The 16,818-nt window shown below is 38.2% G+C and overlaps 1 protein-coding gene across 1 annotated transcript in view; it reads left to right on the top strand.

Annotated features, from left to right (window-relative positions):
* Window positions 1-16,818, top strand: part of LOC135469968 (integrin alpha-4-like) — a 33,861-nt gene that overhangs the window by 2,644 nt on the left and 14,399 nt on the right. The window contains exons 2-3 of the mRNA XM_064748640.1: window positions 8,518-8,639; window positions 14,756-14,829. Of these exons, the coding sequence (XP_064604710.1) occupies window positions 14,794-14,829 (36 nt within the window). The 5' untranslated portion in view covers window positions 8,518-8,639; window positions 14,756-14,793. The remainder of the gene's footprint in view (window positions 1-8,517; window positions 8,640-14,755; window positions 14,830-16,818) is intronic.

Here is a 16,818-nt window from a genome sequence, read left to right as displayed (position 1 = left end):
GAAGGACCATTGTTAAGAAGAATACAAAAATTAAATGCTCAAATCACAAACAGATTAATCAGTTTTTTCCGATGGTGAAGCCTACACTTAAAGGTATCATATCGGATCAGTACAGAATCTATCCGTATATATTTTACTCCGCTTCAATTTTATGTGATAATCCACTCAGTCTCCCTATGTGACGAAGGGTTGAGTGTACAGTTTTCTCTAAAACTTTTGATATTGCATATGGGTGTTTAACAAGTTTATTATGGTTTACTATATACTTTTCAGTTTAGCTTGCACGAATATATGGCAGCAGTCACTAATGTTATAATCCTGAATGTAGTGTTGCATTGGTTACATCATACATCGCCATAAATAAGACAATTAGAAGATATCGCTGATATCACGTCCCTTTTTGAGCTTTTCTACAGATGCGTCCTTTACATACATTCACCTCGTCACACGTGTGGAGGAGAAAAACATAATTCTGATCTTGGGTCGACCATGAAGCGAACATAAAGGTCAAGATGAACCCCGCCTTTAAAGTTTGTTGTTTCGGGAAATCATCCAGTGCGCCACCAGTAAGAATTTGATGTTTAATTAACAACATCCAAAGTTTATAATTGTTTGACATTATTAGGTTCAACCACAGATAAAACAGACATTTCACATGGTGTAATTATATGTTTAAGGCTTTTGTCTGTACACCATTTGGCACAAGTCTTTGTTTCATGATATTCTGACAAAATTGTAAATGTAGGCCCCTACACAACAAATGAAATATGTAATATGATTAATATGAGTCAGGTAAATATCAGTATCCCCGAAAAAATAACATGGTCTCGTTGGTTTTACATGTACATCATTTCTAACTCGAATAATGTTAACATTACTGTAAAATTTCCTCAATGTATGTGCTTATCATTAAATTACTAGGCACAATGGTATAAGCAAACTCTAGAACGACGGCTTTCAAAATGTCATTCTCATCGTGACGATGTGAACAAACATGTGGCGTCATACTGGAACATTTATGTAAGTCGATTGATTCTAAAATCGTCCCTTGATCTAGAGTTGTTTTGTCATCATTTTAGTTCAAGATGAAGAATTTACCACTTTGTGCGGTTATACTTCAATTTCATACTCATTTTTGTGTGTTGGGACCATATCTTAGCTGAGCGCTTCAGTCCATACCCTTGTGCATAGTAAACTTGCTTGTGGTATAAGACACTTTATATCCATGATTCAATCCAAGGGTAAGAAGAGTGAAAATCGGGATGTTATTTATGAATCTTTTCCACGAATCCTTTATGCAGGCTATACGCAAGAATGTTTCCACGTGAACTTAAATCTACATCCACACTTAAATAATGGTCTACATCGCGTCACTATAACTATAACTTTTTTCCAAGAGTGACAGAAGTCAGCTGCTATGCGTTAGCTGACACGGGCGATGGCGCCTTTGAGAGGACCCTGTAGTCTTCTAGTTGGGAACCTTGAAAGAAAAGGTCAAAATCATTGGCACAAGTTGCTTGGTGCTCCTGGTTTCTCTGGATACTCACGCATGCTTGTGGTGTAAATACCAACTGTTAATACAGGAAAATTATGCTATTGCTGTGATCCTTGGTCTGTGTAATTGACGTGTGGTTAGTCATTAACCTTGAGCGTGCAAATAAGCCCGAATGCTTCTGTAAAGCAGAGAAGGGATATCGGTCTCTGTTCCTATGGCTGTTGTCCTATACATACGTCATACTCCGCTGGATTGCAAGCGTAGCGGATGAACATGCAACACACGAACTGAAGTTGCAACATACTTGGTGTTAGAAAAGTACAATATAAAGTGTTTATTTTGTCTCCCTGTCGTTCCGGGAGACTTCTGATAGTTTCTCTATTGTCTGACAAGGGCGTCTTAATAATCCTTTATTTCGTGCTCAGGAAGGAGTTGCCTTTGGAGTGATCAGTTTGGAAATTTAACCGCTATTGGTCTGAAATGGCAGCCATACCGGTACAATGGAAAGATTTTCGGGCGCCTGAACTCATATTTCTTTCATTCGTTGTCATTGTTGTATAATGGGGGTAGATTTACAGAAGAAGCCTTCATCTTAATGCCGAATACAAGTTAAGTATCGTTGGTCTAGAGCCAGCAGAATACTCTTTGTAGGAGATTCTGTGATACTTAACACTTATCGGTAGTCCGGTCAGTGTAGGTATGACCATATGTCATTTTCTGACGGGCAATAAGGCGTATCGCCATCTCACTAACTGTCTTTGGCTGCAGGAGGCTTAACCAAGGGAATCCGATATTTCTCAACTGCTTCTTTGCAATCAAACACCATCGACTCGATGCAAAACAATCATTTACAAAATAAAACGTTATCTCTCTCAACTTTGCGTTAACATAGTGCTTAAGAAATCATTTGATCATGTTCAAGTGTTATGGACATATATATGAATCCTTTTTTTTCTTTTCTGCAACAATAGATTGTTATGCATTTGTTCTGTTTTTCAACATACTTAAACAATTACCTACGTGTGTGAAAGCATACCTGTTATGTTGGAAATTATTCTTTTTACTGGACTTTCTATATTAATCGTCCATGTTAAACTAGTTTAATGAAGTCAAGATGCGCTTGAGGACGAGTAAATACAAAAGGTTATTCGATTTGACATCCACTTTCAGCGATTTTGGAAACTGGATTTCAATTCGTTTCAAAAGTAAGAAAATGTATTTGATAATGCACACATAAGTCATTTGGAAACAAACGCCAATTTATAGGGATTTTACTCACTTTCGGCTACTTCAGATCTTTTATGTATGCAGGCTGTATAGTTTGTATTTACTTAATATCAGTTTATAAACTTAATGAATTGATGTTGTCTTAGTGGTTATCATAATCTCTTTGTACTTGTCTGAACGCAGGTTATAAAAGAAAACTTTTACGCTGGGTGACATGAATCCTGAGTGTTTTATACGAATGTCGCACAGACCTCAGGTTTAGAATCATTTGTGACCAAGCAATGAGCATTTCTCATATAGAAAAAAAAAACGTTTTTTCGTTAATACATCACAAGGTGTGAAACTGAAGATTGAACAATTTTTTCATAGTATCCGCCCTTTATAATTACTTCACTCTGTACTCTTTCGGAGGAGAAACCTTTACCCTTAAAGCGTATAACGTGTTCAGGCTGTTTTTTATGATTCTGTCTTTGTGCCACGATTTGTACTTACAAAAAATCGTCGAGGCGTAATGGGATGCAGTCACGTACTAAAATTAATGGCTGTACTGAACTGGTTCTGCAGAGACTAAGGCTGGACCACCCAACATCACTGTACCTAAACCAATCATGGGCCACATTAGCCTACTTCCTGGACAAGTTTTCTCTTGTCGATTGTGAGTTTTTGGTTGAAGGATAGTGGAGGCGACCATAGATGTCGTAATTGTGACCAACAGTCAAACTAAGCAGCCATTGTTTGTGAATAATTGTTGAATAGTTGATTTCATTAATATCAGTGATTGAAGGAATGGATTGGTTTGTCGAAGCTCTGATCATGATTCGTTGGAAGTATAGTCTAATATTTAATCGATTGACCCACTGGCACCGTCATTGATAACAAACTATGTTTAGACTCAGTGAGTTCTGCCTGACCCGGCCGGACACTTTTCACTGACCTGTGTATGGCTGTTGAGCACCAGGCGAAAAGGGGCATGAGAAAATTTGGAGCAGGCCATGTGCAGATCTGATGTTGTACTTCTGAAAACGGTGTGTGCAATGCACATGGTTTTACTTGCAAACCTTCTTCCCGAAATAAACAAAGCTATACTAAAATAACAGAGTGTCTATATGAAGCAGATTTGTAGACATGTTTGGAGTGGAAGTATAGCAACATCTTGACTAGAGCAATATTTCACGAATGGAGAGGGTTTTTGCTGATAACACGTAAGAGAAAAATCAACGGTAAATGACAAGTTGCCTTGTGATAATAACACTAGAAAACTGAACTGAGTCATTGTCCCAAAATGTTCAGGTATCTGAGCATTCATTAAATCCATCCCATGAGGCTGACATTGAACTGAATACACTATCATACATGAAGGTAATCTGGAATACTTTATAGGGAAAATGTTTAGCGCCTTGATGAGAAACGTATACTGGTCTTATACATGAAAACTGACCCTGAATGTGCATTAGCATGCTTTTTCCGTACGCTTTATTTCGTCAGCAAAGTAATATAATAAAAGATTTACGGTCTATAACTGATGTTATGTCATCTGACAAATGCCATGTTGTCCTTGTAAGAAAGACATATGTCATTTGTTAACGAAGGCTAAGATGCTTTGTCCAGTGCTGTTTGATTAGTGACTTTATACATGGTCAGATTCATACAGGGTCAGATTCATACAGGGTCAGATTCATTCATGTTGGTTGTAAGCTTAAGCTGTCCGTTAAAAGGCCACACATATCGATTGAAAATGGTGTAATATAGTTTAGAGATAAAAGTGATAAAAATCTATGGGTCGAAACAGACATTCGTATGCCACACGTTAACCAATACAGACTTTCCAGGTCAATAATCTCAAGGCCAATTCCCAAAACGAGAGCCAAGATAATCTTGCATTTCAGCTAATCTGGTGACCTTGAATCAAATTAACTCATTCTTGGGCAGAATATTGCCTTATAAAAATCAGCGTTGGCTATCGTAGGACATGTAGGCTACATCTAACAAATAGCCAACTAAAGCTGGCTATATGCAGGAAACCTTGTATTGACTGGAACCAAAGTCTCTTTGGCCCGATAACGTCGAACTTCACACATACATTCATTATCTTGAGTACGGCGTAAAATACCATTCAAATAAAGGTCAAAATCTAGATGTCATGATGTCTTAAAAGTAACACGTGTAATTTTTTCATGGCACCACATGTGTAAATTGCTCGACACGTGAAACTGAGTCTTGTTATTTTGTGCTCTCGCTTAGGTGTGTACCCGCTGGGCGTTTCCCTTCTTCTGTCACAGGATGACCCAGCCTATAAAGTTTCCAAAGCCATTGTCGTCATGGAAACCATTATGGGTCAGACAGCTTTGTTTGCAACAACGAGCACCTGCCAATAGTTTATGCGTAAACAGATTTAAGATGTCTTAGGTATTATACACAAACATTTCGTATCTCTGTCCATCCTTTCACGACGGAAGATGTTCCATAATACCATATGGTCGCCGTATGAGTTATAGGCCAACGCCCGTTGGTTATTCCCTATGTAAATACCTTGTCGATTTGGCTAAAGCCGATGTCCGACATTTTACATTTGTTGTCCATCAGCAAAATACAACACCACGCATCCACCGACTTTTGCAGAATTTGTATTTTCCATGAAAGTGTATGCTTTGCTAAGACATGACATATACATGTAGATATAAAGACTCACATGTACGCAAAAATCTTCCATAAATGAAAGGTTAGTTTTGTATTGGCCTACTCACTCTTGGCTTGCAAAAAGAGTCCTGGTCTTTAAAGGAAAAGTTTGAAAATCTCACCTTGAATGACTATCTCACTGTCGTGCAGGATGATTTCTTATTTTCTGGTTAATCACGTGTATAGGCGAATGTTTATTGTACAGTATTTAGATGTTAGGGAATTCAGCTGGAATAACCCATCACTGTGCATACAGTAAATTCATCCAGGAACATTAACGACAGAATTCTGTGACTGATTCTCTCCAATAAATGTTTTCCGAATGGAAGAGAGGATATATTACTACAGAGGTCATGCTTGTGTGTGCAAGCAAAGGCGAGATGCAGCTGATTGGAGTAACACGGCGCCCCACCTGGGCTCACTCAGGCAGACTCAGTGATGAAACCTAGAACCTTTTACCCATACTCATAACATTACCACGATGCTCGCCCCAGTCCTATTTAACCTCTAATGTCAGTGCAGACGGGCGGTTTGGAAGAGTGCGTAGAAGTATTACAACGACCTTAATACATTACTATGCCGCTATCACGAACTGATGAAAGTGGTATGAGTATGCATGAACCTTTATGTGCGAACAAAATAAAAAGACGTAGAGCTTAGAGAGCAAAACCAGACCTGCGGCGACATTTTGATAGTTGGCAAATGGTCACGTGCAACTGGTGAAATACGGCCTCTTGTCAGATTTCCTCGGTTTTGGTTATTTTGCTAACAGTTCATGTAATTTCTTAAATAGTAACAATCTATACTGATCGGACGTATAAAGAGTGACTATTATGTGAACTGTGAGAATGAATGTCGTTTAGTGCATACAGTATGTAGGTCTAAGTGGTATAAACGAAATGGACTGCCTGCCTGAGTGTGGCTTCAGAACGATAATTTCGACCCACATTTTGGACATCAAGAGTTCTTTTACAGAAACTCATAGATAGCACAGGATTGACCTGATGAGTTGCTGAACTCTTTGTTTGTGTAAGGATAGTTTTCGGGCAAGGACTTGTGTTATTTAAAGCTGCTGCGCACATCTGTGATTGATCTCACCACCTCGTAACCATGTAATCATGCTGTCCTCATGGCTAGATAGTCCTGACCAGATTACTAACTTATATACGAATATATCAATCACGTGACTGTGTTTATGTAATTCTCCTTCGTTTCTGTGCGCGTCAGTTGGGTGGCAGATGTAGTGATGAATAGGCCTATTAAATGCGCCGGGTTTGGTTTCCATGGAAATTTGTAAATATCAAAAGTCCAGTCTAAGACGATAAGCAGATGTTGTCAGCTCCTGAATTTCTTTGCACTTTCTTCACTGGATCACCTTGATCTTTGGAACAGACAACCAGGGTATAAGCGGAACATGGGACAGATAAATTATCTTGTCATTATAAAGACCTTGGAATCTGGCATGTTTTTCTCAAGGAACAGGAATTATATATTCTGGGCTAAATTACAACAGGTTGTGTTTCACATGTAAACCACGCGTTATTTTACACACTTTCATGAATCTGTGGACAGTTTATTGTTCTGGAAGCATTTACACAGACGTCGTTTTGGTGTCCTCTGGAAGAAAATTAGTTGTGTGTATCAATAACACTTACTTGTAACGTACAACAGCGCTTTACAGGGTTTCGCAGCGAGTCGACCTTTTTGCTGTGGCTAACCTCAATTAAGGCCCTTGAGCACCTAGTGGAGGTGCTTTGTAATAGCTTAGCTGATTACCCACAAACACGAGCTAGTTTACCGTACAAGTCATAGGCAGGCTCACATCAGCCCTCTAATCAAGCATAGGAGCCTGTAACAGAAACAGCGGCTTCAATTTGTCTGCCGTAAACAAAACACAACGCAGCAGGTGCTGGATTTATCCACGCGGCATGCGGCCTCGTGCGCATGTGAACCCGCTGCCATTTGTTACAAGCCATGTTGCCAGCAGTGAGATAAGATTTATCACACAGGCTTTTTATAGAACCAGGCGACTGTATGTAACTTTGAACACATCGCACCCAAATTATATTGTCTCAGAATAGTTTCCTAATTTCTGACATGTATATGGATGTACACTTTTACATTGTTTACAAATAACTTTTTGAAATTCATGAGGCAAAAAAGTCATTTTCCCTGGTTTGGTCTTAGAGCTCTACTAGATGTACATTTATATTCATACATATCTTGCGTTATTTCAAATCTAGAGAATAACAATTCACGACTTAAGCTATTGGTTAAACATTGCAAAGTGATAATTTAACTTTATCAAGAAGACTGGGTTATACTGTGCATTATGTTGTTTCATTAAATTTTCAGAATGATTGTGGGTACAGATGCCCGCAACTAACGGTTAGAATATATTCTACAGGTTAATATGTACGTATATTAAATACAGGTTGATACCCACAGGCAGGGAATTAATATTTTAGGTACTTTAAATTTGGCTTTGATACATGCCTTTCTGCAACCTGCATCTTGTTATTAGTTTTGTCTTACACCCATTATCTTAGTGTGTTATTGTAGGTGAATGTGAAATATCCTTGTCACATAGAATGTCCATTCGGTTGTGCAATTAAGATTCATTCACAGATTTCTGATTTGAATAGTGCTACAAAACATGCTTCTACTGCTAATTATATCTAGGTTACTATTATCCTGAAAGCAGTTTTGGGGGTTTGGCTAAACTGTGTTAGGCATGTGTTTTAGTTACATCGTGTTAAGTGTCTGAAACACTATACAGCATCCTGACGGTGTTAGCATATGTAATGCATTTAACTGATACCATTTGCTTTGAGTTTCACAGCAAATGACGAAGGTTGGTATCCCTAGGGTGGAAATTTTCATATTTTATATATTTTACATTCGGTTTTGCCACATGCTTACATGTGGAAGTTTTATACATGATACATGTGGATGTATTATATACGTTGGTATACATGTTACGTGCGTACGTGTATACATTTTCTGTATAGATAAGGCTTTGTCTAAGTTATATTACTATTATATATTAAGTTATATACTGCAAATGGATTTGCAGTTTGATGGAATTGGTTTTAGTATTGTTATATTTCGCTTTACAGGTTGATATCTGGAGCTCCACTGGACCAGGAACAACAGGGATCTAGCGGAGGGCTGTACAAATGTCCACTTCTGCCTTACACTGGAAATAGAGATTGTCAGAAAATAGCACTATCGCAGACAGGTGAGCTCAGTTCTCAGTTCTATATATGGTTATTCCTTTAATGCCAAGATAAATGTACTAAAACATTAAAAGATTAGATAATGATTTCATTTTAAGTGAAATGCCCGTAACAATCAAACATCCAAAAATAGGTTTAATGTGCGGTGAGTAATATAATTTTTTAAGTCGGTGAATTGATGCATGAGGTGTTTTTGATTTCAGTTTAAACAACTAGCTGTGATCTTCTATATAACCTGTAGGTATTTGATTAATGATAAAAAAAACCAGTTATGAAACCAAATTATGATTCCAATTTCCAGTAAATATATACTTATATTACTGTTATATAGTATAGGCCCATGTGGGTTATGCACAGCATGGGGTATTGTCTGTATCTGCAGCCTCTTACCTGTAAGCTTGGGTATTTTTCAAATGCATGGGCTTTAGTGGGATAGGATCCCGATCTTTGCCGAAATACTCCGAGTATCTTTGGTTACCGAAGTGCGGCATTCCGGAAGATTATCGGAAAAGTTCAGGCAACTAAGATATCACCAAGTGTTAGAGTACACAGACAGCGCTGTGTAATGTAGAAACCCAGCAATAACAAGTGTTCCCAGTGTTTTCGTATTAACAGTAGGAAATGTTATGCCTTAGAGAAACATATCTGAGATAAATCATAGTCCGACCTACAGTCAGCTCAACTCCGATAAGCACATTTCAGCATGGCAAGCTAGACTGTTGCCTTTTTGTTCAGTCCTTTTCCTCCATTTTTAACCTGTTATTCTCACCGCACTTGCAGTCGGACGCAAAAATCAACAAAGACTATGTATATAATAATGACCCACAGTTCTACTAATATGCATGCATATACTAATTATTGCAGTTGTAAACCTAAGCTTGGCATCGAAAGAGAGGAGGGCAGCACACAGTCGACAACACTTTTCTCTTAAACAGGCCCATTCCTTATTAGATGGAACATAAGACAAATAAGTCAAACTCTTTCGACGCTCGAAGCGTCACGAAGAAGTAAAATAGGTATTACTGCTTGTGATTGTAGTCCAAGTGTCACAGTGTATATATACAAAGTTACATATTTCCTGTACATAGTTCTTATTGACATGTACCCTTCGTTTGTCACATAGACAATGTAGTGTCCGTTTTTTAAACACATTTCTTTTGGGCTTGACAGTTACCTCTTGTGAATTTTGCCTTCTGAATCAGTTATCACCTAAACATTCCATACTTTAAGAATGGGTTATTATAAAATTTGAGGTCGTAGGGATTAGGAAGTCTGATGGGCATGATCAGTAATTCTGGCCTTCAGTTATGTGACATGAATTAAAATGTGTCCGAAAAACCGGATTATGTTTGGAAAAAATGTATATACCTGGTACCATAATCAGCTTCAAGTCATGGTAAAGAAGTTACTCTAAAACTTATATGCTGACTAAGTCGTAAAGTGAATGTACTAACATTCCAGTCATAACCAAGCGACGCCATTCGGCTATAGCAAGGTCGTCACTCCTCTACTGCAGTGATTGTCGAACTACGGGTACATCGTATAGGTTTGCAACATTATAGCGTTCCAGATGTAAGTCTTCAGGTGCAAACTATCATTTCCTTGCGACAGGCTAACTCATTAATTTACTTTTCCATAATTGTAATATTTCCATAATATGATATCAATGTAGTGAATGCTAAACCTTCTTTCTAGGTATTTTCATCCACGAAAGGTATGTACAACTATATCAAAACAACACTCAATAAACAATAATTCCAGTTTTCAAATCTGTCCACTTCAGAAAACTTTTAGAGCACACGTTAAATATTCGCTATAATAGACAGGACATGGGCAAGGGACCAAATAACCTTACTGAAAAACTATATAGGGTGTGAGATAGCATAAGGTCCTTTTTCGGGGCTTAAAAGGTAATAAAATACTCCAGCTGCAGATGGTAGCAATATGTTCTTAACCCAGTAGTTTGTTTATGTGCCATTAAGTGTATGTGAGCACGTGGTAATCATATTTTGCAGTACGAGATTGTATATGACAGAACAGAACTCCCAGAATGTGGTTATAACACGTAACAAATAGGTAGCTATAACGATCACTTAATAACAAAAAAAAACCGGGACACAATGCACTTGGTCTTGATAATTGGGTTGATCTTGTGACTAATTGGGCGTCGCGATTGTAGATTTTTTTTTGTTAAAACGAGGGCACTGTGTTATATATAGAGTATAAGACTATATTGCAGGAGGTAGAAGATATATCTTATTTTTCTTTGTCTGTAACTCAGAATTAACTGTATGGAGCCTGGCCTTTTTGGCAGAAACTCAGTTTACGTGATACAATAGGGTGGGGTGGAGTAGCATGCCTGATGCCTGTTGTTAGTAGGCCAGATTCGGGTGAATCTATTCATACAGCCATACAGTCACGGCGACTCACGGTATTTAATAAGGCCGATTTTCTTTCACCGGATGTCATATGGAATATGCATGTCCTACCAGATATTCCAACGCTATAAAATCCATATTGTGTACAGTAACAAAGCTATTCTTAAATTTGCTTACTACATACACGCACCTGATAACTCCTCGTCGTCACATGACTGAAAACTTTTTAAGTACGACGTAAAACACCAAGCATACATACATACACACATTTTCTTACATTGTTTACCAGATTAGTCATGTATCCGATATCTTTTACGTAATCTTATGGTACATGTAGGTATACAAGTAATTCTGCAATGATTTGTTATTTAGTCAAATAAAGCACAGAATTTCAACATTTCTCATGTTGTTGAAAAATAATAAGAGTGTCACAGATCGGCTGTTGAAGCAATGAAGTGTTTGACTTCATTCCATAAGTAGGTATTGAATAATATTTTTTGAGTATAAGAAGTCAAACTAATATGTGACGTTAAAAAAACGGTTTAATCTTCAAAGCAAGAGTTTAGGCTATGTCGCTTTAAGAGTTTATGTCGCTCTTGAAACAAAAAAGGTCAGGGCTCTGTAAAAAAAAAATTCCCAAGTTTTCCGAATATATTCTGCGAACAAGAGAATAAATTGCGCTTATCTTCATGTTTCACAGCGCTATGTTTTGATAATATAATTAGTTACACGCAAGACAACGTTTTTGCGCAACGTGGAGAGTAAACGCTGGAAGATTTAACATGCAAACTGGTTTAAAGTATGACGTGTTATCGTGATACAGGTAAAGCTTCCGACCTGGTTGAAGGAAAACAGGCCCAGGCGCTTAAGGCTGGCTAAATAAGGCACAGGAAAACACGAAACACGACACTCGATGGCAAGGAGGATTTTTTCTCTCCCTATCTTTGCACCACTCAGAACGGATCGTCTGCATTGGGCGTGTGCGAGGCCTCTCTACAGAGTTATTGCGTTGCCATGACATCGAGTGTAAACAAGAATTATTCATTGTCTAAGGATACTCTTCGTTGTTTTCTTCTCACATTGACAGCTGCCCAGAGCACATCCACCAAATATACAACCCATATGTACAGACGTGCGCGCTGCTGTAAGAAAAGTACATGGTATTCTGCCAGGGGCTGGATAGATCCTCCAGCCGGAAAGCTGGCCTGATGAGCTTCCCATCTCTCACGTGTTACCTAAGTGAGATTTACAACGTTAAGTTATGTCTCTCTGCACCACTGCTTCTAGTTCTGTACATTGGTCAGCGTAACATTTGCAATGAAACCAATGTTATGTTATGTTAGCAGAGGGATACCTGAGTAACTTACCTATACACATTTACTCTCCAGATAAGCTAAAGATTTCTATAAATGTCATAGGTGTTTTTGTTAGCTGTCGTCTTGGCTGTCAGGAGTGATAAAGTCGTTAGACACAGCAAAATCTTCAAGAAAATAAGATGCTTGAAGTCACTGCTAGCTATTTCTGTTCGCTGTGGGCTTAGGTTATTTCGGGAACCAGGTTAGGCTACAGTCTGTTAAGAGGGATAACAACGCCCAAACTGGTTCCCGACATTACACGCACCTGTTTGCAGAAAGACTCAAAGACACAAAGTTACCTTGGAACTTTCTTTCGGTGAATAACTTTGGGTGTATTTATACCGTGGGAAAGCGAATGTTGTCGAAATAACACAGTTCCGGAGGGCTTAGATACTCTATGTTTACTCCAAAGTTCTTGGTGTGCATGTGTTCTTTAGGAGTCGGTCATGTCCTCTGGCACTATTTCGATTACAATGGAAAACCAAAGGTGCTTTAAAACTCTACGACGACTGGAATAACTGTTGACAGTATATACAGGACAATTTTAATACATAAATGGGTGTATAGGTAGCCTGACCCAACGAATATATACCTGTTTGATGCCGCCTTTTTGATTAATTGTAGCCATCAGTTTAATAGTTTCATATGTCAAGAAAAGTTTTACTTTGAACACCTCACGCCTTTCTTATGTACTATTCGGCTATGGATATGATATTTAATAGACAGATAGACCTGGGTCACAGATGATATTACAAATCTATGTAAAGTGACAATGCTTCCATACAATCATTGAAAAAGACTTTTATTACTATTTATACATTAAAATCTGTCTAAAACAGGATATTCTCGTGAAAGACAATACTAAATCACACACCACAATCAAAACATTTGACTTCATTTAACTCAAAACTAAAAAAAACAACCTCTCCATTTCATTTTTACAGTTTTATCCATTTTAAACGTACTGTCACGTGTAGTTTCTATAAAATAGGTAACATGTATGCGAATGCGAAATTTTGACCTTGACCCTGTGTATTCCTTTTTGGAGTGTAAGCCATAATCATCCACTCATTCATTCATTCACTTTTGAAGCAATTTTCCAATAAAGGCTCACATTGATAAACGTAGTTTCCCAAGAACTGAAAGTAGTGAGTATAAAGTGTGTTATTTGTCTAAGTTATTTTGGACCAAGAATCGACCCGACAGAGGGTTTTAAGTTTCCCATCCGCCTTCCACCTATGCATTCTTGTTTCGCCTCACCTATGTTTTGCCTACATCCCAGGCTACACCCAGAATAATGCGGATCTGTTTATTTTGTAATCCTCCGTCAGAAGCCTGGTATTTCATGTTAGAAAATGCAGAATTATACATAGACGTCCATTAGGCCAAGGCGAGTCAGATACCAGATTGTAGAAAACAAATACATGTCTGACGCCAACTGCCCAACATTTGTTTTGAATCTGATGGACAGAAGATACACGTTGGAAACTGAACAAAAATACATCAGAACTCAAGGTGCTTTTCCTTAGCAGGTGCGTACCTAGCAGTCGACACATTGTCTCTGGCTGACGCCGTCATTTCACCACGATGTTTAAATGGCTTGTTATGGCATAAAGTCTTTTGAATAGGTACTGGATACAAGTTGCAAGGAAAGTTCTTTATGTACATCCAGCACCAACTAATTATGTATGGTTTGTACAAAACCGTTAAATGGTCTACTTTCCATTGCTCAGTAAAATGAGATAAATTATATTTAAATGAACACAACCGTTAAATCAACAAAAGGAACGTTAACCGTGACAGACGTACAAGTTTGCTACCACTGATTAATTACGCACGACATATTTACTCTTGGTTGAATTAACAAGTGGTATTTGCTGCTGTCTCGGTGGGCACTCAGCAATGACAGGCTAGAGCAAAGAAACAGAACTGGTTGGCTCGGTGTCAGTATGATGTGACTGGTTAGGGTGACATGTCTGGTGTCTTCGGCATGATATTTCAGAGGTGGCAGCACGGACTCGCCCTGCCACAAGAAGACACAATACATGCACACACACCTAATGACAAAAAGTGTTCAGCAAGACGTACATACTCTTGGTTGGACTGTTCTTGCAGAAAGTGTTCATTGGACAACATGTTCATAACCTGACAGCAACTGAGATGATAATGCGCTGGGAAAGTGATTTGACAATTTGAACTATTTAAACTATACTAACGTTACATTTTTAAATAAAATTGGTCATTGGAAGAGTTCCACTAACTTTGCCAAATTAATCTTGTGTATATATAGGCCTTTATTGTTTCAGATCACAAAAATGCCAGAATCTATAGATTACACCTAAAATAGATAACGCAGCTATCATTTCGGATGCCTTTTATTTGCAGGATATGGACCTGGAGGAGTGTTACTTATTGGCAGCTCCATGGACATGCCTACTGTTCTCAAGGACAAAGTCGTGGTGAGTACACACTGCTTACTATCTTAGCCGATGGTTTCCAAAACCTCCGAATTCGGTCATTTTTACTGTGTTTATATTATGACTCAGGGTATACCAGGTTACTCACGGTGCTGTTTATTGCCCAAGTTGTTCCAATAGGACATAATGTTCAGCAAGATCGATATCCGTATTTTTGCATTTTGAAAGTGAACCAACCTCTTAAACATCTCAGAAAACCTTCCGTGAAATGGTCAGTGATGGCAATTAATATAATACTCTAGATTCTGTTGTCACTTTCAACGGTGCGTTATACATTGCACTACTATGCCGTGTAAAAGCTGTATTTTTGAAAAGTAACGAGACTAGCGGTGTCGTGATTTGATCTCCATTTATTATACCAAACTCTCAAAGTTAACACACTGAAAGGAAAAGTAAAAATGTAATGTTGACAGTAGGTGCGCTCTTTCACACCGATATGGGTAATCTCAAGCATTGATACGGACCTACAGATGTCCTGTTTTCGCTTTCTGTTGGGTGAGACCAGCTGGTATAATTTAACAACCTGTTGTGTCGAATCAGTGGGGAAAGTATATACAAGCATGCGGAAATTGTTCGTGAGTTGACTCAGCATCCGACAGGCCGCTTCCGGAAATAGTATTTTAGTAATACAGGAAAAGATTTTATATCACCCTACTTAATCCCGATTTTGCCCTTGTATAAATAGTATGCAGCAATTCATGTAGCTCTATTAGGCATGCCTTGTGAGCACCCACCCGTCAGTAGTAAAGCAGACTTACATGATTGCGATATACATATTAACGGAATTACGAGTGTATATTTATACATTTCTTCGATTATATGGATACGTATAAGAGAACATATAATTAAGGTAAATGAAGAAAAAAAAACAACCAAAGAAAAAAAAATGTGCGTATATTTCAGTAGGTTTAAAAACTGCATTTGCATAGGTAAAAAAAAGTTTAGGTGATGGCTTTGTCAGATTTAAAAGAAGCAATTTGTTCCATTTATATAATAAAAAATAAATAACCTCTGAAATGTGCATACTATTTTGTCTCCGAAAGCAGAAAGCATAAGAGCTTTACTTTTGAAAGACGACTGTGCCCCCAGCGGAGTTAATTTGACAAAAGTGGCCAGACTTAGTGGGTGTATCTAAGCTACCATCTTTTCTGACTGCATCAACCTGTATACCAACACATCGCGTGCAGGCCCATAAATATGTGCGGTGATAGCTAAGCAGTTACGAATGTAATAATATCCACATGACATTTCAAAATAATGAAGATCGCTTTGGCCCCAGACCCTTGCCTATTAAATTGTGAGTGTCGATAGGTTACATTTTCAAGGCAAACATATATTGTGTGTTATTGTGCACACTAAGCGGAACTAAGGCGAAAGGTCACATTGGCCTTCTACACTGGTACAAGGAAATAGTCTATAAAACAGCATGGACAATAAAGCGTTGTTCCAAAAGGCTCATTGTACATGCGTCTTTCAAACTATTCAAGACGTCTGTTCAACTTTTTTTTTAGAGGAAACAACTCTTACTGAGTACCGTAGCCAACACTCTTGTAGATTTTTTTCTCAAGCAAAGTTTGAATAAACGCAAACATTGAACAGATGTGGAATTTTAAGTTGGTCGTCGGTAGAGTTGGCATGCATGTCTGTGTGAATGTTCCTGTAGCTGGGAGACACAGGTGACTGTGCGGCGTTAAATCCATAAAACTCTGCGAAAAGCAGACAGTATTTTGAATATTTTGGGTGCCTGAAAACGGAATTATTTCAAGAATGTTAATTGCTGACCTCCCAGGGCAACATATTTATAGGTAAAGGTACATTTATGAGGGCAAACGATGTACCACGGGTACATTCGGAAAAGTCCTGTGAACATTTGTCACTTTCTCAGGAAATCCCTCTCTCAGACACTCTCGCCTTTGACACAGGGTTAAACACAACAAACAGTTACGTCAAGTGTATTATAAAAGCCATTAT

The sequence above is a fragment of the Liolophura sinensis genome, chromosome 7, assembly GCF_032854445.1.
Source record: "Liolophura sinensis isolate JHLJ2023 chromosome 7, CUHK_Ljap_v2, whole genome shotgun sequence".
Taxonomy (NCBI): Eukaryota; Metazoa; Mollusca; class Polyplacophora; order Chitonida; family Chitonidae; genus Liolophura; species Liolophura sinensis.
Note: the sequence above shows the minus strand (reverse complement) of the source record. Positions and strands in the feature narration are given on the sequence as shown.